The 24,218-nt window shown below is 36.0% G+C and overlaps 1 protein-coding gene across 6 annotated transcripts in view; it reads left to right on the plus strand.

Annotated features, from left to right (window-relative positions):
* The window catches only part of LOC100377053 (serine/threonine-protein kinase MRCK alpha), a 47,372-nt gene that overhangs the window by 18,784 nt on the left and 4,370 nt on the right, over positions 1-24,218 (plus strand). For 2 of the 6 annotated variants that reach the window (XM_085494257.1, XM_085494280.1), the window contains exons 4-36: positions 432-527; positions 2,294-2,536; positions 2,660-2,716; positions 2,895-3,038; positions 6,783-6,948; positions 7,979-8,141; positions 8,601-8,746; positions 8,941-9,093; positions 10,286-10,550; positions 11,004-11,139; positions 12,424-12,534; positions 12,736-12,882; positions 12,980-13,186; positions 13,396-13,520; positions 13,745-13,850; positions 14,051-14,199; positions 14,321-14,424; positions 14,541-14,623; positions 15,013-15,042; positions 17,291-17,416; positions 17,659-17,836; positions 17,959-18,030; positions 18,159-18,188; positions 19,817-20,021; positions 20,206-20,287; positions 20,945-21,158; positions 21,312-21,455; positions 21,690-22,121; positions 22,498-22,578; positions 22,677-22,774; positions 23,577-23,670; positions 23,812-23,932; positions 24,114-24,216. In XM_085494257.1, the coding sequence (XP_085350383.1) occupies positions 432-527; positions 2,294-2,536; positions 2,660-2,716; positions 2,895-3,038; positions 6,783-6,948; positions 7,979-8,141; positions 8,601-8,746; positions 8,941-9,093; positions 10,286-10,550; positions 11,004-11,139; positions 12,424-12,534; positions 12,736-12,882; positions 12,980-13,186; positions 13,396-13,520; positions 13,745-13,850; positions 14,051-14,199; positions 14,321-14,424; positions 14,541-14,623; positions 15,013-15,042; positions 17,291-17,416; positions 17,659-17,836; positions 17,959-18,030; positions 18,159-18,188; positions 19,817-20,021; positions 20,206-20,287; positions 20,945-21,158; positions 21,312-21,455; positions 21,690-22,121; positions 22,498-22,578; positions 22,677-22,774; positions 23,577-23,670; positions 23,812-23,932; positions 24,114-24,216 (4,611 nt within the window). The remainder of the gene's footprint in view (positions 1-431; positions 528-2,293; positions 2,537-2,659; positions 2,717-2,894; positions 3,039-6,782; positions 6,949-7,978; positions 8,142-8,600; positions 8,747-8,940; positions 9,094-10,285; positions 10,551-11,003; positions 11,140-12,423; positions 12,535-12,735; positions 12,883-12,979; positions 13,187-13,395; positions 13,521-13,744; positions 13,851-14,050; positions 14,200-14,320; positions 14,425-14,540; positions 14,624-15,012; positions 15,043-17,290; positions 17,417-17,658; positions 17,837-17,958; positions 18,031-18,158; positions 18,189-19,816; positions 20,022-20,205; positions 20,288-20,944; positions 21,159-21,311; positions 21,456-21,689; positions 22,122-22,497; positions 22,579-22,676; positions 22,775-23,576; positions 23,671-23,811; positions 23,933-24,113; positions 24,217-24,218) is intronic. The other 4 variants (XM_085494262.1, XM_085494267.1, XM_085494270.1 and 1 more) reach the window with 4 other exon arrangements.

A 24,218-nucleotide genomic window follows, 5' to 3' on the forward strand; every position in this document is an offset into this window, starting at 1 on the left:
TCTTGTTGAGTTTTGAACACTGTTGCAATTCTGTTTTTTTTCCCTTTTCCCCCCCAGGCATTGCGTAGTTGTGAAAACCCACATATTTGATACCAGATTGCTTTTAGGTTTTACTGTATATCTCTTGAATTAAAATTATTTTGTGTTAGATAAATGTCTGTAAAAATTTTTTCTCCGGGGACTTTAAGAATATTTTGTAGTTAATGGTAGTGGCAATGTCACTGGGTCATTGTGGTCATTGAAAATTGCTTTCATATTGTGAAGCTTTCGGGCTGCGAACATTTAAAAGTTGAAAGTACTTTTCTCATGAGTAAAAACAAAACAAAGACAGCATCAAATTACTCGGTTGTGTGTTATTTTCAATCATCCGTGAATATTAAAAACAAAAACAATGTCTGATCTTTCATTTTATTTTTTCTTTCTTTAAACAGACTGCATGTTTTCAAGAAGAACGAGACGTGTTAGTGTACGGAGACAGTAGATGGATAACCAATCTTCACTATGCCTTTCAGGACGATGAATTTTTGGTAAGTTAACAATAGACCACCTGTCTCCATGTGGAATCATAATGGCACACGTCATGTAGTTTTCCTGGATCCCTGAGTGGTTTCAATCGAGGTGTCTCGCGTACAAGTAGAGCTGGTAGTAGACCAGTAACGCTACAGTATTCAAAAATGTCATGAGCATCTGTTAATTGGAATAATCTCTTTTTGCAATGTTAATAATTTTTTTTACGTGCTAATGGAGGATTTTTTTCCTATGACTCATACCAAGTAAATGATCTCCTGTCGAGATTCATAGAGCTTTATTCTGGAATGATAATAAATCTAACAGGAAATATTCTCATTGACGACTGCCATTTGCAAATAGTAGTTATTTCATTTACAATATGCTGATAAAATTAGATAGTTAGATAGAATTCATGCAGTTGTGCAGAGACAAAATTTAATCAGCCGACTTCCTCAAACTATTGAAATTTAATCAGTCTAGCAAGCTAGCCCTACTGGTAAAAACTTGTGCTCGTATCATCTAGGTTTATAGTTAAGATACAAGTAAATCACATTTAAAATTTACAGTTGCGGTTGATAAATTTCTTATCGTAAATTTCCTGGCAAGATGCGTCTTCCAGTAATTAATTTAATTATTCTAAAAATAAATGAATTGAAGGAATAAATGAGTGAGGACGACTTATAAGACCCCCTCTCCTTCGATATATGCTTAATGTGAGAAATTCTATTAACTAGCAACGGATTTGTGATTTACAACGTACAGTTTATGTACACATGTACATGTATATTTCATTGCGTAGATGTACAAAATAATTGAAATTGATAATACAATGCATATTTCTTTCAACTGCAAAGTGACGTGACAATTGATATTTACAGTATGTAATAATCCGATGTATATTTTTTCTCTCCCAGCAATGCATAATAAAAATCATAAAATACTGTTGAGAGATTATAGTTTACAAACAGAAAGTTCTGATTCTTAATTCATTGACAGTTTTACAATTCTGGCCAGCAATTGGGCACAGTCTGTGGTTATAAATACTTTTTTTCTACCTCCACTGAAGTGGGAATGCTGCCTGGTATTTTTGTTTGCTGGGTTAGATATTTTTAGTTGGCCTTGTGTGAGGAATTTTAATCACTTAAAAAAGAAAGAAAGAAGAATTTCATGATTTTATATCGTTAAATTTGGTATATGTGTAGAAAAGTGATGTCTAAAACATGGATGATTTTTTTTTTTTTTTTTTTTTTTTTTTTATAAATTCCTAAATGTAAATATTATATTGAGATCCTAATCTGTGAATGAGCAGCTATTTCATTTTAAGGTGGGATCCCATTTAATGTGAGTTGAGCGAAAAAACACATTGAGAATCAATATTTTACATGCTGCATGCAGCACGGGCATCCTTTATTTGAATAAACAGTATATGAAATAAATAACCTTTTATTAAAGGTATGCAGTAATTTCTCAGAATATTGTAATTATTACTAATTAAGAAACTACAATCCTTAGATGATTTCATAAAGTTTCATGACAGTATTCTTTAGTTTAAAAAGGTCTTAAACTGAATGTGAACACGAATGAAAATTGTAATTCTAATATTATTAAAATGGTGACTATTTCGAACCATAAATTGTTTTTTTTGATGACCCTCGATTTATTGTGTATAATCCAAAATATACACCTCATTAACTCTTACTATAATTATTGTCATGAAAGTGGCCACATTAAGATTGGTCTTAGCTTCTTATTTTCACCCTTGTGTAATTTTTACCCTCTGCAGTATCTGGTAATGGACTATTACAATGGTGGCGACTTACTCACCTTGCTTAGTAAATTTGAAGACAGACTGCCAGAGGACATGGCCAGGTTTTACGTTGCCGAGATGATCTTGGCGATTGACTCGGTACACCAGTTGCGATATGTGCACCGCGACGTGAAGCCAGACAACGTACTGCTGGATCAGTATGGGCATGTCCGCTTGGCGGACTTCGGATCTTGTCTGAAACTTCAAGAGGACGGAACGGTAAGATTTGCCGTTTTATGTTAGTATACTGCACTGATTGGCACTGTTTGTTGCATTTCTGCAAGATTAATATGGTGATGTTATTTTGGGAAAAATTTTAACTGTTGGTATCTCATTTTTTAGGTGCAGTCTAATGTAGCAGTAGGAACACCAGATTATATTTCACCTGAAATTCTACGGGTAAGTAACATGTTTCAATCCTATATATAGGTACCAGTATTACAATTCTCAAATGCTTGAGTGGTTTCAGTGCTGCAAACTTTTTCGACAATAGTTAATTGTTGCATGTTTAAAGTATGTGTGTTCAGCTTCGTAATTTGCGCATTTCTACTTATTTTTTCTTCCTCATCTGTTACAGGCAATGGAAGACGGCAAAGGCCGATATGGTGCAGAGTGTGACTGGTGGTCGTTGGGCGTCTGCATGTACGAGATGCTATTTGGTGAAACACCATTCTATGCGGAATCGCTTGTGGAAACGTATGGTAAAATTATGAATCACAAGGTGAGGTACTTCATCCTTTTGTATTAGTTTCATGTGAAATTAACAAGGGCGTGCACAGCTGGAAGAAATTAACATGGATGTGGTATCATTCCTCCCTTGTCTCTCTGCATGACGTGTACATTTGGGAGTTGTGCCATGGGAAAGGAAGTTAAAATTCTCTATAAAAAAATTGTGAAGCGTGACCTCACCGTGACCCCCACCATGCTCTGTCATTCATTGCCAAGCTTTTCTGTGCTGGCAGGTGGCAATATAGTTTGTAATATACTCAGAATGCATCACAGCCGCTTTTTTCCCCATTTGGTGAAACTCAATATTAAGAGAATGAAAAAATTAGCATCTTAGCTACATATTGAGGATTGGGGGCTAAGAACAACATTACCTCTTATCTCAACTCAGTGTCACGGCTCGTTATGTCATCTCTAATCAAAGCTGAATCAATGAATTTACACTTTCTATGATCATTCCAATAATTGGACTATGGTCTGTATTAGAGGTCCCTAAATTTGTATTTGTTGAGAGGTTAAATTAATAAGTTGGTGGTAACATGATTTTAGAATTAAATATACAATGACAGTTAATTTTTAAAATGAAAATTAGAAGAATCAAGACTTGGATAAGATGTGGCTAGTTGTGTTTTTATATTTTCCAGCCATGGTTGAATTATAAAAATCAGGTGTCCCAATTAATGCAGAAAAATAATCTCTAATACGAGCATATAGTTGTATCCTTATAATTTTTTTTCATGACGTGAACTCTTCTACAAGAGGCGAGAATGTGTACAGGAGCTAAGCAGACCCAGACAGACGGACTCGATGGATAGCCTAGGCATGAAATTCCCTCCACATGGCTTCAAGCTTAGCGTGTGGTCTGTTGAAATACACCACCCGGCTTTATAGCGCTGTTTGCATAGTGCAGTCTGAGAAAGGGTAGCTTCATAGGTCAATGGCATGACGATGAGAAACCAACACAGCTACGTTTGTTTCCACCATTCTGGTACATGTATTTCGAAATACATCGCTACTTTGTTTCATTTATACAAAGTTCATGTTTATATGTTTGTTTTAAACTTTATAGGGGCCCCTAAATATCGTTTATTGTATTTGTAAGTCAAATTTTAGATTTAATGGGTATATCCGAGATGATGACAGCCTCTCTACACAGTTATTATTATAAACTTCAGACTGTTTATTCTAAATACTGAAAATAAGCCATGGCCATAACTGTAGCATTTTGAAGTGCATCAAAATAAACAGTCTGTGAAATGGATTATTTGTCCACCAGTCATTGTGAAATTCATATTATTCGAATAGTCTACTGTTTCAAGTTACCGTACATATCATTAACCTCAGCCTTTTTTTTTTTTGCCTTCCTTCTCTGGCTGAAATGAGATTACCTTGCCTGGGTGTACTGTTACATGCAAAAGGCCATTGACCCTGGATCGGTTGTTGCATTCTGTCTGCAAGTGGGGGGGGGGGGGGTTAGAGAACTAGGACAGCCTGCTAACTGTTTAAATATTGGAATTTCATTAACCACGTCATGAAAAAAATGACAGAAATGCAGCAGTGAAATGACACTGTGAATACAGTGCACGAGTGATCCTGTTGTAGATAGCATAAACGTCAGTTAGGCTGTTCTAGTCTACCAAATATCATATTCTCTCAGATTTTGTCTGGTTTAAATAAAGTTCTGGGGACCTCCTAACTTATTGTGATTCCTGCCAGCCTTAGTATATTAGCAGATGTTTTTTTTTTTTTCTTCTATAAATTGCATGCACTTAATTCAAACTATGTGTTATCGTCTTGTTCCCTCTTTGTCAATACCCTTGGGCTTTGGTACATGTGGTATTCAACACTTGTATATTTCGGTAATGTCTTTTTCACAACTGACAAAATGTGTGTTGTTAACTGTTACTTTACTCAAGAGACAGACCGTGATTTTTTGTTGTACGAGAATTAATTCCTCGTAGACTTCTGTCCATCTGATATGTCGTGCTTCTCATAAAGTACGGTACTACGGTGTGGTACTACGGTGTGGTTACATTGACGTCAAAGGAGTTGAGTTGTTCAGCTATAGACATGTAACCTGAACCGTGCATCTTCCTTTGGTTCCCCCAGCACATTTCCTGTCAATGACGTAAAATACCGGCAAAGTTAAACTAGATGACCCCGTCAAAAAAATGTAAATGTTTATTGCTTAAAAGATATTGATATTATCAATGTTTATTTCTTCTGTGCTTTAATGGTATATTTCATAATCCATTTCAGTTATATTTGTGTAATTTACATCAGTGTTTATTATTAGTATAGTTGTTAATAATTATTTAATTAAGTTATCCATATTGGTATGTATGCACAGCTGAAACATACACAGTACTGTACCATACCATATTGTCCACTGGTAACCTTGACATTGTCATTTCTGAAGGAGAAGTGTAATTCTGGTAGTTAATGAGTTTTATCAGTAGTATAAACAAATTGTTAGTTCATTAACACCATCCCTCTTGTAAAGTTTAAAACCAATTTGATGCGCGTTAGGTTACGTGATCTTGTCTGAGTAAATTTGAAACAGAAGCCATGGGGTGGGGGAAGACTGAGGTTTTAGTGGGATGGGTCACTCAAAATACCTGATTAATTAGTGCGTCCCTACCCGTTTTAGTCATTGTCTTCACATCTGTACCTTGTCTATAGTGTAATTTCACATATATTTATCCTAACTTCTGTGTCTTATTTATGATGATAAAAGTGAACGTTGAGTGTGATTAATATCAGTGTATTTGCATTCAATTCAGCAATTTATGCATATTATGGTATACGGGTATTGGGATATTAGTATTTTAACCCCCTCCCCCCCTCTCCTGCCTCCACCGAATTGATTGATGATGAAAGAGGTCAGGGGAGAATAGACACCAGATATATTTGATGTGTAAACATCAACATTCCAGAACCGAACAAAAAGTCGAATAGGTCAAATCAATTCAGATAAATTGATTGGTTGTTAGCTCTTGGTATGATGGCAAGACCGTTGCTTTGCGGAAATTTGTCTTTGCGACTTATATAAATGACTTCTCTATTTTCTAAAATATTCACTCCTTGTAAATATATGTCACTCAACACTTATATGTGCATGTCACTCAATATATTTCTACTTTGAACTGGCAATGTTGTTGTTGAACAATGCAGGTTGTGGTGGGAGTTTGTTTTCTCCTTATCACACAAACCTGTATTGTTCTCGCTCTCTCTCTCTGATAAACTAGCGTATAGTTTAATTGACTGTTTTGTGAAGAAATAAGATTCTTGATTGAACAGGGTGACGGGGTGATGAAATGAGTTAATTTTTTTCTCAAGTGGTTGTGCTTTGCATTGTTCCATGTTGTCGCTGATTCCAGGCATATCTCTAGTTCTTTCTTCTAATCTAACAAAAGTGTTTTTTGGTGTAGTAGATTTCATCTCTGCGTGTCATGTATATTTCCATATTTTGATGAAATATGAAAATATGAATTTAGATTAAAATATTTAAATTTAATACATTTCAGTTTCCAATTGTATTGATTGCAGTTGATTCAAAAACTGTACATAACTGTTTTCTTTTATGCTGTAATCAGTTGAAATTGCACAAGTTTTCTTAGGTTGTCTTGGTTACACATGTCTTTAGAATCACATTGCTGTAGGCATGGCAAATATAATGTAAAATATGGTGGGTCTTCAAAACAACATTTATTCATTTTTGTACATGGTTATATTGTAGACTCGCTTTGATTTTCCATCCGATATCGATGACGTTTCTGAAGATGCTATGGATCTCATACGGAAGTTAATATGCAGTGCTGAGCAGAGACTAGGACAGAACGGTCTAGACGATTTCAAAAATCACCCCTGGTTTGAAGGAATTAACTGGGAACATATTCGAGATAGTAAGTCGGCTCAGTCTTTATGGTTACCCCTCTGCTATTCTCACACTGGACCCCACTCCCCAGTAATGGAATAATCCAATGGCATCCATATCTTTTGCCGAAATCAAGATTTTCATCTTGTGGTTCAATCGTCTCTTACGGTTATTTATAGCGCAAATCTTGAGATTTGGGTTTACATTACGTGCTTTGAGAAAAACAAATTAATTCATTGATTGATGAGTATAGAAAAATTAAATTACATGTGGTACCACGTGAATTGGATGACGTCTTGACCTCTGACTTATTTGCATCTTTAATTTGCTATTGAATGTAACTGTATGTCGACAAAATTTGTAGTCGTGATATTGACTTACTATTGATCATGAGCCCTCCTCCAAAATTTTGATGTGCGGAGCTTGCTTTTTTAGCTCCACTGTCAGCGAAAGGTGTCATATAGGTGATTGTCCATCCGTTCGTCAACAATTCAGTTTTCAACTTCTTCTTGAAAACTTACAGCACAATTGCTTTGACTTGGTATTTAGGTACTACAGGTGGACCTACGTCAGATTTGTTCATTTTGTGATGATATCTTCATTTCTCAATTTGTAGAGAATATTTTTGTCATTTTTGGTAAAAAATGCTATTTATGACTTCTTCTTGAAAACTACCAGCTCAATTGCTTTGATACTTGGTATATAAGTAACGTGGGTAGATTTCTGTGCAATTTGACCTTGGGAAAATAGTACAGAACAATGTCAACTTTATTTTGAGAAAAAAACTCTACAAAGACATTTGAAACTATTTGGATCGTGAGGTTGCTTGTTTATGGTATATCGTATTTCTTATTTTCGTCAGAATTTAAATAAATTGAATTTGTTCTTGATGCAAAAAAATCAAAAATACCGAAAATTAACATAATAGCATAAAGTGGTTTCAGTAATAATTTTAGTTTTATGAAGTATAACATCGTATTACATGGAACATACAAGTGTACCGTATTTGTCAGTATCCGAGGCATAATTCTCACAACTAATTTGTATTTATTTCACAGTGGTGCCGCCTTATCTTCCCGAAGTTAGTAGTCCCACAGATACTTCCAATTTTGACGTAGACGATAATGATTTTCGAGCGTCAGATTCGGTGCCTCCGACAACACATGGTGCATTTAGCGGCAATCACCTGCCGTTTGTTGGATTTACATTTACAAGGGATAGGTTTGTATTTACTTTTTTGTTTGTTTTTGTTCTTGTATTTATTCTTATTCTGACTATTAATTCAACTTCTTCTGTGTAGTATGTATCAAACTAGGGAGGAGATGGGACTTCGGGATGTATAGATAATGTTTCTAGCTGGAAGATGAAGTGCTTTTGTCCTGATACTACACTACGTAGATTTCTTTCAGCGTTTACAAATTTCGTATTAGGGTTTCAGAAAGTACTTCTGTGTAGTATCTCAAACTTGGATGTCTGCAATAATAGCTTTCTTTGCTTCAGTTCTGTGTTCTATCAAACCATTAGCTCCTGTCAGATATTTTCTACAAAGGCAGGCACTTCACAAAACCCACTTTGTTTTTTTTCCCACCACCATATGGTGCCTATCATTGACAAATCTCTTCAGTGCTGTCTGTGAGAAATTGTTACTTAGTTTCAGTTGTGTTTTTTTTTTTACTGCAGTTCGCTGAGTGACTTGGGCTCTCTGGTAAACGCCGAGCGTGTAACAATAGAAGATGAAAATATTGGTACACTAGCGGTTGAAGCGTACGAAAGGAGAATTAAACGATTGGAAAATGAGAAGTCAGAGTTAACAAGGAAACTCCAAGGTGAGTACATTTTGCTGTATCAGTTTTTCCAGACACTCATTGTAGTTGATTTATTTAATAGGTGAATTACAAGTCATAAGGATTTATGATGAAAGTTGTGTGAAAAAAACATCAATTTTATGAAATTGGCTAATAATCACTGATGTGAATTCTCCGGATAATTCTAAGACCACAAGTTTTGTTTTTACTACTAGATACTACCCGAGCCCTTCATCAAACATCCCAAAGCAATGCCTTGGATGCAGCTCCATCGTCACCTGGCAGGAGGATAAGCAATTCCATGGCAACAGAACCTGAAATGCGTAGACTCCGAGATGAAGTGTTATTGTTGAAAAAGAAAATACAAGGTAATTTTTTGGGATTTTGTTGTAAATACAGTGATCCATCGCTAAGTCGCGCCTCGGTAAGTCGCGATTCGGCTAAGTCGCGGGTAGTTCGATGGCTCCCAAAATTTCTATTGTGTTTTGACAGCAGTTTTGAAGTACAAAGGCTAATGTTTCGTCTCAGTGTTTTTAACTAACCGTTAAAGAGACAACTTAACACCTACTGTCCGTCAATTGCTGAGATGCAATGGGTGACGGCGGCCTTACTCAAGGTGTCAACAGGGCTGTCGAGTAGTGACCGTACGTGCTTCTTGGCCGGTCCCATTTTGGTATACTTCTATAAAACTCACTACAATGAGTTGAATTCATTATTTGATCTCTATTTCTCAACTGAGCAGCATGTCAAAGCGAAAGCTATCCAGCTTGTTCGTACGCCATAAACTCACAGCGATCGACCTTGTCTAGTAGTGGATGAGCCCACTATTCGTGGGTGGGTAAAAAATGAAGAGTAAATTCGTTTTCAAAGTTGACCAAGAGGCGGGACTGAACAGAAAAACGTGCGAAATTGTCCGACAATGACGACATCGATAAAGCTGTTTACATTTCTTCAAGAACGGTTTACCGGAACTCTACTCTCTGGTCCCATCACCCAATGCAAAGCACACAACTCAGATATGACGACCTTGAATTTGAGGCCATTTCAGGGTGGTTCTTGCGATGGCAAAGAAAACACGCTATACACTCAGTCTCAAACCTAGGCGAAGCTCGATCTGCGAACATGGACGCTGTCAGAACTTTTCCCGAAAAACTGAGAGAAATTATCTATGAAGGTGGTTTTTTTGACGAACAAGTTTATAATTGCGATGAAACTGGTTTATTTTGGAAGCTGTTACCGTCGAAGTTGCAAGCAACAGCAAACGACCCACATAGTATCGGACACAAACAAAGTAAACAACCATCACTGCAATGTTTACAGCAAACACAGTCATGATTTTATTCGAATACTGCCTGACACATATGATACATCATACAATTTGTAAATATGTTTCTAATCTTTCAATTAACTAAACCAAGGGTATATATGTGCTTTTTATATGTTTTCAATGCACGTGGTCCCTCGGTAAGTCGCGGCCCTCGATTAGTTGCGATTTTAAAGTACATTTGACCACTGAGCTTTGTACTTGTGCACTTTCTAACCTTACTTTTGTTTCCACAGAATCGCAATCAGAAACCAACCACGTGGAGCGGGATTTGAAAGAAGCCATAGCAATTAGGAAAGAACTGGAAAACATAGATGGTGACAGGAACAGTCGGATAAAATTGATGGAGAGAGATAACAAGAGGCTGAAGATTGAAAAAGAAGAAATGCAACGAGAATTGGAACAGATGCACGACCGGTACAAATCGCAGACCAAGGAACTGAAAGAAGCACAGACTCAGAGGAAACTAGCGATGCAGGAGTTCTCCGATCTCAATGATAGGTGAGTACCATCAAGTTTGGACCAATGAAAACGTGCAACATTTTATGTCTTGTACAAGTGGTTGATAATTTTTCATTCCAATGTGAAGTTTACTCTGATCTGTCATGACACGAATGACGAGTCACAAACAGTTATGCGTCATCATTATAGTGAATCTCATTACATATGAATGAGATTGGTCCTCTGGTTGTTAGGATACCATGATTATGTGGAGAGTTGCTATATAAATCGAAAATTTTTAATTTAATTTCTTTTTTCTTGCTTTGAAGAGGAAGAGGTTTCCATGGTGACCAGCATGCACTATCAAAATTATCACTTGATTCCAAATTTCTTCTTTCATTCATCCTTTTGTTAAATATAATTACAAGATGAGGGCTTCTCATTCGGGGGAGACCCATGTTGCCATATTCTTGTTTTTATCTTGATTGAAATGCTATTACCCACTCTATTCAGGTTGTCTGACCTGAGGTCACAGAAACAGAAATCATCTCGGCTGGTCCGTGAGAAAGAGGAAGAACTCGAGCATGCCATGCAGAAAGTGGATATGATGCGACAAGACGCAAGGAAGTCTGAGAAAATGAGAAAAGAGGTATGGATGATACATTTTTGGAGAAATGGGGAGGGGCCGTTTTATTATGAGCTATTATAAGCAAGTAAAAAAAGCAAGAAATCTGAACAAGGGATCTGTTCATTCAGATTGTTGTAAGTAAACAAATACACTGTTCATATCCGCTTTGATCGGTATCATTCTCTTGAACAGTTACTGTTAATGATAATTGTTTTGATACAGTGGTTTCAGTTGGTTCAAATGGAATTTAATCCAAAACAATGTCAATATATTATTATGTTATTTGCCAGATGCCACTTGACCCACCCAAGCCTTTAAACAATGTTGCCGCATATTGACTTTTCGGTGGCTGTATAAATTTTGAAAACAATGCCGTAAATGTTTACTTGCGACGCAGGCAGGAATGTCAATAGCTGATGAAATGTACTGGGGGTGTTCATTACAAGTGTGTACATTTCTCATAATTGGTAATAGCTCAGTAAACTTTTTCCTCGTTATTGTTTCCGTTGCCTGTCTGGTTAATACAGCAACCCCGTGCATTGAACCACATCGGTAGGGTTGATGTGGGTCGGTCGTTGCCTATTAAGAAACTAGTTTTTTTTTTTTCTTTCTTTGTGAGGATTATCTTGTGGCATAACATTTTAGTGCCTTTAAGCTAAATTGACAGATTGTATTACCAAACTGTGGTTTTCAAATGTTCGGTGACATGAATGTTGTTGTTTACATAATGGCTAGACTGAGTTTAAGATTAGAATTACATTATTTTTTTTATGTTTATGGAATAGATAAATATAAACTGAAAAAAAAAAAAATAATGGACATGTTAAAATACTCTGCTTGACTCTATAAACTTTGCAAAAAAAATTATGTTCAAGTTGTATTGTTTACTATATGTCTCGTAAGTATCCCTTCACATGCTTCTTTTGGGTGGTTTGCTAAACAGTGGGTGCAGTGGCTACATGAATAAAAACAATCGTATTCCATAATTCAGAAAGTGAGGAATTTGAACGATGTGGATGAGATGAGAGAATCAGGTGTGAATTACAGACCTATCTTTACAGTTGGAAACTCTTCATATTAAATTTTGAAAAATTAATAACTCAATAATAACTCAATATCGCTGAAAACTGAATCACAAAACAATCTTCAAAAATATCTCAAATTTTTCTGATATTTTTAAGAAATTATGGTGCATTTGGTGAACCACATATGTTACTGAAGCAAAATGAACTAATAGAGACAATACATTTTTAAAGCTTTCATGTACTGGGTAAATTATAATAAATTCTTCTTTGTTTTTTGTAGCTGGAAGCTTACGTAGAAGAGAAGTCAGCTGAAGCCAACAAACAAAGGAAGTTACGAGAACGGAGTGAACAGTACTCAAAACAATTAGAAGATGAAATGGAAACCATGAAGGTAGTTGAACATTTTTTTTTATGTCTGGTGCTGGGTTTTTTGGAGGAGATGGCGGGGCTCTTAATCATTTTATGTGACGTAACAATTCAATTATGCTGTGTTTTATAGGCGTAAGATTTGTATGTGTCTAAAAATAGCCATTGACTTTGACATTAGGTTGAACTTGATATTTGTAAACTACCCATTGTTGTAATTTTGTAGAAGCGAGCATTGGGTCGTACACCAAGCACCAGTGGACTGAACAAGCAGCAGGAACTTGCCAAGTTAAAAGCTACTATGGAGAAGCGAGATGTGATGTATGAGGAAAACTTAACCAAAGAAAAAACGAGACATATTAATGAAGAAAAAGTAAGTATCAAGACATGTTTTGCTCAGTCGATATTGAGTAGGACCTCATACATTTGAAAACACCGTACTGATGTGTTTTTTTCCCCCATTTCTGCAGAAACTACGGGAACAGTTGCTGGACTCGGAAAACAATGTACAACGCTTGGTTGGAGAAATCAAAGTAATAAAAGAAAAATTGGAAAACTCGCGCAGAGCCAATGTTTCAGATCATGAAGAAAAGATCTCTGATCTACGAAGGAAATACGAACGTGAAATGGCCATAGTTCAAGAAGACAACAAGAAACTGCAGATGGATGTAGATAGGGTAAATAATCACGTATTACTGTATATTGCTATAATAAGCTTGGTGTATGTCTGTCCATGTGTCTGTGTCGTTCGTACTGGCCACCTGAAACTTGTTGTAGCAATGTTAACTTTTCACTCATTCGAGTTCAAAACTTTCAAGTCTTTGTGTTACTTGAAGAGATAACCTAAGAGTCAGCTTGTCTAATCTTGCCATTCCATCACCAACAGGCGAACTCACAAATGGAAAAAATGAACCGTATTAACAGGCAGCTTGAAGAGGAGATGCGTGAGCTATCAGACAAGAAAGACTCGGTAGCACATTGGGAGGCGCAGATAGCAGAAATTATACAATGGTAAGTACAAGGTGGTTTGTATGTTACTGGTGTAAATCGTTTTTGCCTACATGTACATATTATCTGCACATGTAATTCACGAGTACGCCCCCACAGTGAAGTTAATTGCCCCTTAAAGGTCTTGTTTCTTGGTGGGTCATTCCATTATCAATCAGATGTGATGGAGGTGCATCATTAAGTACAGTTTTTCCACCATTAGCATCTTATTCTTTGACTTCCTGTAGGGTGAGTGATGAGAAAGATGCCAGAGGATATTTACAAGCGTTAGCGACCAAGATGACTGAAGAACTAGAAGGCCTGAAGATGACAGGTGTGGGAGGGCCAACACGAGTAAGTTTGTTGCATCAATTTTTATTACTCTTCTTCTTTGATAGCGGAGGAGTGAACGATAGGCGGTTTGTTTATGAGAGAAATTATACAGTTGTGTACTTATTACAACTTTAAATTTTGTGCAATCATTGAGGGAATCAAGCGTCACGCTGACTTGCCGCATGGTGTGTTGTAATTGTCACTCTGTTATCTTTGTGCAGGAAAAGGATTGGAAGTTGCGACGTTCTCAGAAACTTGACAAGATTGAACTGCTCAACCTGCAGTCCAGTCTGCAGAGCGAGATCCAAGCCAAACAGAGTGTGATGGAAGAATTGAAAAACATTAAGGCTAGCCATGTCGGGACTGAAAGGTGATGATTGTATTGTCATGATATAGTCTTTGTCTTGCTATGTTCCTCCCATGTTTGCGCTAATGTGAATTTCTAATATTGTGTTAATTTCAACTTTCTCTTCTCCCGTTCTGTCTTACAGTCGGTTGGCTGAATCAGAAAGCCGCAACAAGGAATTGCTGGAGGAAGTTGAGAAACTTAAAGAGACTATCAAAGAATTGAACTTGAAAGTGGATGATGCAGGGTGTAAGTGGCATTTGTAATCAATATCTCACTTACTTGTCTGTTATAGTTGTTTTGGCCGTACAATGAATTTCCCATAAAATTGTAATTACATACCTTTATGTTTACTTTGATAACAGCACCGAACCGTCCCGACTCGCAAATGTCATTCCTCAATTTCCTCAAGGAGTCTTCAAAGACAGAATGTCTTGAAGAGGTAGGCGTAAGTTTCACCCTTCTTTATTTCTTGCATCTTTTTTTTTTTGGCATGGGGACTCTATGGATTGCATAATCGGCTTCAGTGCAGCTTGATAAATTGTACGACTGTACTATTTACGTGTCATTTCCTTGTGTTATTTTGTCATTTTGGTATCCATATTGTGTGCATTGCAATGTTTCTCTCCATACTGAACATGCTGTACAAAAGACTGCATCTCAAAGCACTCGGTTTTCATTTACAGCTTTGTATACTCTTCAAAAAAAGAAAAAAAAAACAGAGCTGAACAACTGTATATGCTTTTGCCACTTGCTTGCTTTGTGTCTTTGACCACGTTTCATTACAGCTTTCCACTTGTTCATTTCAAACATGTGCTTTTATCTTCTCACCTGAAGGGCTTCTTCCAAAGTACTTTTGATTTTGAGGTAATTAAATCAGAAGTATATATATATATATATAAACTGTACTCGACCGTGTTAGCGCCCAAGGGCCTCAACTCAGAAAATCACGATTTTTTAGGGGTAGGCGCTTACCCGAGCACCCCCCTCGAAAAACAGTGCAAATGAAATTTGATTCATCAAGTGACAGATTACGTCTTTGAGGGAAATCAAATTACGAAATTAGTTGAGTCGTCATTGATTTTCACAATGAAGAAACAGAAATGATCACAAAAAATATGCACATTTTATTACAATATTAATTACGTACCGCCAGAATTTACAAAATTAAAAACATTTGGGTCTGTTGGAACACAGTCGAAGTCAAAATTGTCATATTATCTCCACTGACGAAGGTGTTGGATCGTACGCAAACTCTCGATGAAAATCACTTTCCGCCATGATTCATTTGCAGATTTCACCTGCAGTGGCGTCCTTTGACCTAATGGGTCAAGTTGGTTATTAACCAATCACAATGCTGTGTTGTACTGACGCAATTCTTCGGAAATTCCCGAAGACTTCCCGGTAACGCAATGCAGAAGTGAATTATCGATGTCGAAGTACGATCTGTTGGAATTGATTTCAGCGAATAAACGACATAGTTTTTCCAAAAAACTAGTAATTAGCCATTTTTGAGAGTTAAACTGTATATGGCATGAAATATTTACCGCATTTTACTTGTATTAACAGGTCATTGTCGAAGCGTAGTTTACGCACGGTTACCATGTTATACACATTCACAACATGTTCACAGCAGTCGATATCCACGCTGTATCATATAAAAAACGATTACCAAGATTCGTTACGCAAGACCAAGTTTTAAATTAGTTGCATTTTGAAGGGGTGGGCGCTTTGCCGAATGTGACCCCAAATATAAAAATTGCGCAAAAGTGGGGGGTGGGCGCTTGCCCGGGCATGGGCGCTAACGCAGTCGAGTACGGTATATGTATTTATTCCTGTATAGTAACTTACCTTATGTGTTCTTTATATCGCACTTGCAAGTTTAATATCTTTTGTTTTGGTGGTTTTAATTTCAATTTTGCGTTTGTGTCAAGCATGTCTTTCACGTGATGCGAATGTATTTCTTAACCTTATTCTTTGATGACATTTCAAACAATGTATTAGAGTGCTGTATTAAAAATACTGTATTTTGGCTGGAATTAATTTTCACTGAAAAAAACATTTTGGTTTTGTATGAAGTTTTTATTTTCACCAATTTCTGATTACCTGGATGTAAAGTATAGAAAAAAAGGTATTTTTACTAGATTTTATTTTCACTGATTATCCCTTCAGCGAAAATAAATTTCAAGTGAAAATAGAGTACATTACAGTCTTGAACTATTGTTATTTCAACTCGTGTTGATTTCAGTGCTGAATTTTATGTGCAAAATGAAAATTTAAATTAAAATCAGCCAAAATTTTTTTATATTTTCACACACTCATTTTAACTAAACATGTGTACATACAGTATTGTTGCGAGACGTCAGAAAGGCGATGACTACATGCATGACAACTTAGGATTGTAATCTCAGGAATATTTTTTATGTATAAAAAAAAATTCTGTGGACTCGTAAGAACTAGATTTATTGTAACACAGACTGTAAAAAACAATTTATTGCAGTATGCTCTAATTCCCCCCAAAAAACAAAAAAACATTCCACATGACAGCAGTATCTGAACTTGAATGACCTTGACAGATACTGGAATTCCATTATTTGGTCACATGTCTGATTGACACGAGAAAACCTTAATTGGGAAAAACAAATTATGTTAATTTTTGTCTCTTCTTGGAAATTGCTACAAGATAAAAAAATGTTCTTCAGAGTGCAACTATCATTTGTGTGAATTTCAAGTAAAAGTTTTGGTTTATATTCACATAAACTAGAGTTGTTGTCTTGCATGTAAAGTAAGAGTCTACTTGTTGTTCATAATTCCTAACTAGTTTAAGTACACATGCTAATGTATGACTTTAACATCCCTTTAATCTCATTAATGACTATGTAAACCTTGTCCCTAATCTTGTCACCCCTGTGTATTTTAACATTGACTTGACCACAGTTAAGTTCATATAATTAAGTATTTTTTCCAAAATATAAAAAAAATTAGAATTCTTTTTAAGCTCTAAGTATGTTGAATTTTGTTGCAATGTCTGTTAAACAATATGCATGACAAATTAAGAAAAGAAGAATATCCATCGGTGTGAACTTGATATTAATTGTTACATTTTTCCTTGCAGGACGACCTTGGTGATCTGGACACGATGCCGCCACATCCACCTGAACCCGATTATTTGGAGCCGAGGGAAGCTGCCAAGTCGGTGAGCTCATCCCAAGTCAGCACTGACAGTGATAGCGATATTATGGTAAGTGTGCTTGAAATTAACATACTGGTTCATTTCAACCTGATAGAGGCTAGTCATTTTAACATAGAGCCCCCTCAGTGTGACAGTGTTGAAGTGTTTTGTTTTTACAAGTCATGTTATTAACTGTGTGATGGAAGTGATTCATCATTGTATAGATTTCATTCTATATTCTGTGTTCATGTTCTTCATTTATTTATTAGTTGTTATTGTTTTTAACGGATGTATGCAATATTTTTATCTAGGAGGACACGCCACCACCACCTCCGCCACCAACAGTTTATCCAGCTCCGAAGCCGATATTTGTCACTCCAAAACCCAAAGCTCACCAGTTTGTGGTGAGAACGTTTGGTACTCCTGTCAAGTGCAATCATTGTACCTCTCTCATGATTGGCCAGGTGAGACAAGGAACTGTTTGCGAAGGTAAGATAACTCACTAGATTTATATATTGAGTTGTGGTATCACGGAACCTTGATGGTCTCATTTTATAATATACGATTAGAATATTAACTTTTTTTTCTTCCTTGCTGTCTTTGTTTTTCAGTTTGCCACTTTGCCTGCCACACTGCCTGTGCAGAGAAAGCGCCGCAAGTCTGTCCGATACCGGCAGATCAAAGTAAGTATCGTTCACCTTCACCTACCTTTTTAATTCATTATCATGGTGTACAGTTGAAATTAATGTTTTTATGGTTAGTTAACAAGTTTTTCGATCGATCGCTGACTCGTTCGTTTTGTATATTGTAGGATTTAACTTCATTTCATGCCTCCAACAAGGTAGATTTTTAATAGAATTTCACTGCATCATGAAAGTTTTTATTTCTTTGGGCAATTTTTCTCTTTCACTTGAAATTTACCCCCCTTCCCCCTGCTCACTGTTAGCATGTTTATTATAGGCTGAATTTTTTATATGAATAAGACGTACGATTGATGCTGAAAACATGTTCATTTATTGCACCACTGGTATGAGCAATACTCAACAGATGTGCGATACATGACCAAAATTGACTTACAGTAAAGTTCACAAAATTTCTTTTTTTTTGTTTTTGTTTCGTACATCAATTTTTTTTTATAGTCTGCTGTCTTCTTTTCACCTTTCCTGTACTGGTCAAAGTTACATGAAGACATCCCGTAGATAGTGTAGTATAGCCCTGCATGTTAGTGTTAAGCGTGCCTGTAATTAGCAAATTTTCATTACAATGTCTGCGAATTTATATTTGCTATTGTTATTAAGTCTTGGGTGTGTGAATATTATTATTTCCACTGTTATTAACGCATTGTCATCCTTGATGCTAAATGTCGCTCTGTTTCAAATAAGTGAGTCTCTCCGAGATGATGTGAAAGATGTGTGTCATATCTGTATCGTCTACAATTTTATCTTTACTAATTTTATATCGATATTTACTAAAAATATGTGTGAAAAAGACCATATTTTTTTTTTGACGAACCAGATTCAGATATTGAATGATCGGCCTTAACTATAAACAATAATTAAACTTAAATTATCATTTTTTTTAATAGATGATTCGTAAGTATATAAAGAATATGCATAAAACTAAAAGATACAAAACATCTGTAGAAAACACAGATTTGATACCACAAGCGAGTCAGACTTCAATTCATTATGTGCCCAAACCATGCTGTCTGCTGTCTTCTTCGTTCTACTCATCGCATTTACATAGCTGTCCGCATTACCAAACCTAAGATTGCGTTCTGTGCTAATTATGTTATCGATATCTGTTGATTACCTGCATAATTACTGTATTTCCTGTATTTAAAGTGTATTCGCGTGTATATTGACCTTTTCACCACCAGACTTTCCCGCCCAAATTTTTCTGCACTTTTTTGTTTTATTCTTTAATATTTCTGAAAATCAACCCTAATTTTGGAGCTGACAGACAAAATTTGAGTAAATTTTCACTTTTACTCAAGAAACTTGGCTATTTTTGTCCCAATCTTTTGAAGAAAAGTGCTAACTAAAAACGAGACTAAAAAAATGTGATGAAAAGAGGGAACTAGTGGTGAAAAGGATAAATTCTTGGATGCAGTTCTCACAATACAATGTGTATATTATACCAGTGAGTAAGTGGAAAAATCACATTTGAAATGCACTGATAGTTTAAGACAATATACGGTATCAGTAAAAAACAAACTGTATTTCTACTTTGTATATGCTGTTTATTGAAGGGGAGCTTGAAATAGAGGAAATACAATAATGTGGCAAGTATATTGTAGCCGAGGTGAAACTTTGTTTTGCAATTACTATTTTAAATTCATTTAAATTTGTTTCATTCATTTTCTTATAAACTTTTAGTTAAAAACAACTGAACTGAAAAGTTTTGTGATTTCAATGTATAAACAGTGCAACACTTGATTGATATGAATTTTAATTTGATTTTTTGTAGCTAAAAGGCCACTGGGAATCGACCCTACTCGTGGTATTGGCACTGCCTACGAAGGAAACTTGAAGATTCCCAAACCCGGTGGAGTACGCAAAGGATGGATGAAGCAGTTCGCCGTAGTTTGCGATTTTAAACTTTTCCTTTTTGAGATGCCAGAAGGAAAAAACGCACAGCCAACAACCTTCCTCACTCATGTGATTGATATGAGGTGAGTTTTTATTTTTGTTCAGCGCATGCCCATTTTTTTCAAAACATCTTCAAATAGTTTGGACATTGATTCAATTGGTTGTTACTGAAATAATCATACCACAATGTCTTTAACCTTTGTTTTGTTTTTATTTCATACTTGATTCGTCAACTTTGATCTGATCTTTATTTTTCTTTTGTCGCAGGGATGAAGAGTTTTCAGTTTCGTCAGTGTTAGCATCTGATGTAATACACGCTTTTAAACGAGATATTCCTTGTATATTTAGGGTAAGTGTACGATCATTTGTCCTCAAGGGCTGAAACTATTACCCACATATCATCTCACTGATACTTTTATGAGATTTTCCTCAAAAAAAGTATCTTGTGTAGATTTAGAACTCAAATTTTGATTTTACAGAAAAAAAAATAATGGATATATTTGTTGAAGGTGTATTGTCCCCTTTATTTCAATGCTATATGGAGTAATTTCAGTCATTTATCAAATGCAGTTATTACGATGTTCTTTCCAGGAATTTTTGACAGTGTGGTGACTCATGTGCGTAACAATAGAACCTTATTAATTAATAATTAAATTATTTTGAAATCAATAGCCTTCATTAGCATAAGAATAACCTCTTTTGATTTCTTGAAAGTTTGAGCGTGTTAAAACCGTCGTGAACACTGTACTGAAACTAGAACTTTTTCAATACTTTAAATTACTTTATTTTCACTGAAGTGAAAATAAAATCTAGCGAATATATTTTTTTTCTCTATATTTTACATTAAAATCATCAAGAATCAGTGAAAATAAATTCCATACAAAACACCCAAAAAGTCTTTTCAGCGAAAATTAATTCCAGCTAATGTAAAGTATTTTACAGTATATGAAAATATTACTTCACTTACTTAATTATTTTGTTAATTATAACGACACATTCTTTGCAGGTGACAGCTTCACAGCTGCAGCAGGGAGCTAAGGCGCAAATACTTTTATTAGCAGACACCGAAAATGACCGTATCAAGTGGGTTGGTGCCCTCTCCGAATTACACAAAGTACTTAAGAAAAATAAATTGCCCGATAGGTCGGTTTTTAGAGCGAGAGAAGTTTGTGATAACTCACTTCCACTCATCAGGGTGGCTCAGTGTGCTGCTGTTGTAGGTAAGTACGCCCTCTGTAGGTGAAATGATTTTTATTCCCAACTTGTGGATGTTTTATTCATCGCAAATTCTCTCATAATATTTGCTAGCCTGTAATTTCCATAAAATATTCGCAGTCTTGTAGTGATTTTGAACTTCTCTGATTTCTTTTCAGATCCGGATCGGGTTTTACTGGGTACAGATGAAGGCATGTTTTGTATAGACTTACCCAAAGATGAAATTCTGCGTATAGGTGACGGCAAGCGAGCCTATCAAATAGAAGTCTTGCACGATGAACAAATGCTCGTAGTGATTTCTGGTAAGCCACTAAATATTATCAAGTTCTTAACCTTTACTTATGTTAATGTGGAGTCCTTTGTCAGTGACGTATATTTATCACTCAAATAAGGCCATTTCAAATGTTATCATATATGAATCTGAAATTGGTATTTCAATAGCCAATAATTAAACAACTTGATTAAAGGCGACTTTCCTAGTTTCTACTGTTTAGTGCCGATACATAAAGACATTTATTTTTGGTAAACCTTTGCAGGTAAAGGTCGGCACTTACGACTGTTTCCTATGACGGCCTTGGATGGTTACGAAATGGAGGGGATCAAGTTACAAGAAACCAAAGGTTGCAGTATGTTTACAATAGGAACAATTCGACAAGGTTCGACGACGTGTATATGTGCTGCCGTTAAGAGACACGTCTTTGTTTATGAACTCAATCGCACTAAGATTAGACACAAGAAAATCAAAGACATACAACTGCCGAACAGTGCTCAGTGGTTGGGTGTCTTTGGAGGACGTTTAATTGCCGGATATGTGTCTGGTTTTGGTGTATTTTCAATACAAGGGGAAGGTTTCCCGCATACTTTGTTGAACCCGGAGGATGCGTCGTTGAAGTATTTAATGACTAGTCCTGTGGACGCACTGTGTGCCGTTGAAGTCAGCAGCAAGGAGTTCTTACTCTGTTTTGCCAGTAAGTAAAAATAAGTTATAGTTAAATAAAATTTAATTAAAGTTTAATTAAATTGAATTACAAAAGTGAGAGGGATGATAGTAAGGGAGAGAAAGAAGGTGAGATGGACATAACAAAGGCGTCTTGACAACAAAACAAAGTACAGCACCATTGTGCACTTTTTAGGAGTGAGAAGTTATTGTACTGAAAAGTAGCACATATAAGCCCAAACACACATTTGTTGTATAATGAATCATCAAAATATTTTTTATTTTGACCTTAGAAACACCTCTGTAATCCATGTAAGCACATGTGTTTCTGATAGAGCAAATATGTTACTGTTTGTTGAACTATCGTTACGTTAATTCATTGTAAATATGTTTCACGTTTATTTCAGCATTGGGTGTTTATGTAGATATCAATGGACGTCGGTCTAGCTTTCAAGAACTAATGTGGCCATCACCACCAGTAGCAATCAGTAAGTCAAATCTTTGTATCCCCCCCCCCCCCCCCCCCCGTATACGCGTCTAATCTGTAGGTTGTTTTGTACTCATCAATATTATTCTCTGTTCTCAGCTTATTCAAAGCCTTACTTAACTGTATATAGCGAGTCAGCAGTTGACATCTTCGATGCTCTCAAGATGGAGTGGCTGCAGACTATTCCTAATAAACAGGTATGTTTATACGGTCTCTTTGATTACTGTTTCTTCTTTAGTTGCACAAATAGCTAAAAAAAGAAATTGCAGTTACTGTTCTAGTTTTCTGGATCATTAAAATATGGCTTATGATCATAGACACCTTTCATTTGTGTAAGCACGTATGCTAATAAAATAGCCAATAATATTCAGCATATTTGTCCTGGTATGGTCTGGACTTCAGGAGCGTTTAATATAAGCAGGAAAGTCTATTCAATCATGTATGATATTAGATGAATCAATGTGCAGAATTGTTTGTCTCATCTGGCTCACTGTGTCACTCATCTTCACATGGAATGTATTGTATTCACATGTAAAAGTTGTTTTCACAGTGTCGATTGATGATCTAGACTTTAATCGTGTCATTTTTTACTCCTGTGTGCAAAGCACACAATGGGAGTCTTTGCAGCTAGTCTGCCTGCCTGCCTGCCTGCCTGCCTGATCACAGTTTTTTTCTTGTTGTGCATCTCAAATAGCAGACAAATATTAGTTGCCAAGCTTCTTGTTTGAAAAGCAAATCTTAAATTTTTAATTAATTTCAATGTGTCTCCAACACTTTCAACACACAGGAGTTCTAAGCTTTCTTTGATTAGCTTTGTCTTTCATATAATATGAACATACAAGGTTTAGTAACAATTGTTTATGTGACCATAGTTATCAAATTAAAATAACTACAATATTTTAAGCAACATAGACATCAAAATGCTATAATTCCAGTGACCAACAGCTTTTCTTTTATAATAACACGTCTTTTATTATTAATTATTTTTCATTTATGCAGACAAAGCCACTGTCACATGACGGTAGTATGAATGTTAGTTTAGTCACAGAAGGACACATGCCAAGGTTGCTGTTCTTTCACAATATTGCATGTGGTAAGTAAAATTAAAATTTTTCTCAGTGCTCACTGCTGTGGGATTGTTGATACTTTCTGGCTTTCTTGGTATTTAAAGATGGACATCTTGTCTCATCCTTGTGATCTGCAAACGACGATAACACGCTTTCCTTTTCAACAGATAATGCTATCAACCTGCGGATACCAGACATGCCATTCCATAAGCGACAACAAATGCAGCGGCAGCAAAGTAAGAGAAGGTTCTCGTTCAAGACGAGAGAAGATGAGCGGGTAGCGAGAAAGTAAGCATACTTCATGAATTATTCTCTTGTCATCAACACGCGTGATGTTCTTGTTAATATGTGAATGGTTAGAGATGCTCTGTTTTCTGCATGCTGTAAATATCGAATGCAGTGATCAATGTGATCAATTTCTGTCACGTCCATTTACACTTTATGTTATTGACTTTGTTCTCTAAAACAGGATCAGTAGCATGAAATCGCTGATATCGGGGCCCATGAACTTCAACCACATTTCTCACATGGGGCCAGGTGACGGCTTACAGATATTGAAAGACCTTCCAGTGGT

This window comes from Saccoglossus kowalevskii, chromosome 2 (assembly GCF_978046115.1).
Source record: "Saccoglossus kowalevskii chromosome 2, keSacKowa6.1, whole genome shotgun sequence".
NCBI classification, from domain to species: Eukaryota; Metazoa; Hemichordata; class Enteropneusta; family Harrimaniidae; genus Saccoglossus; species Saccoglossus kowalevskii.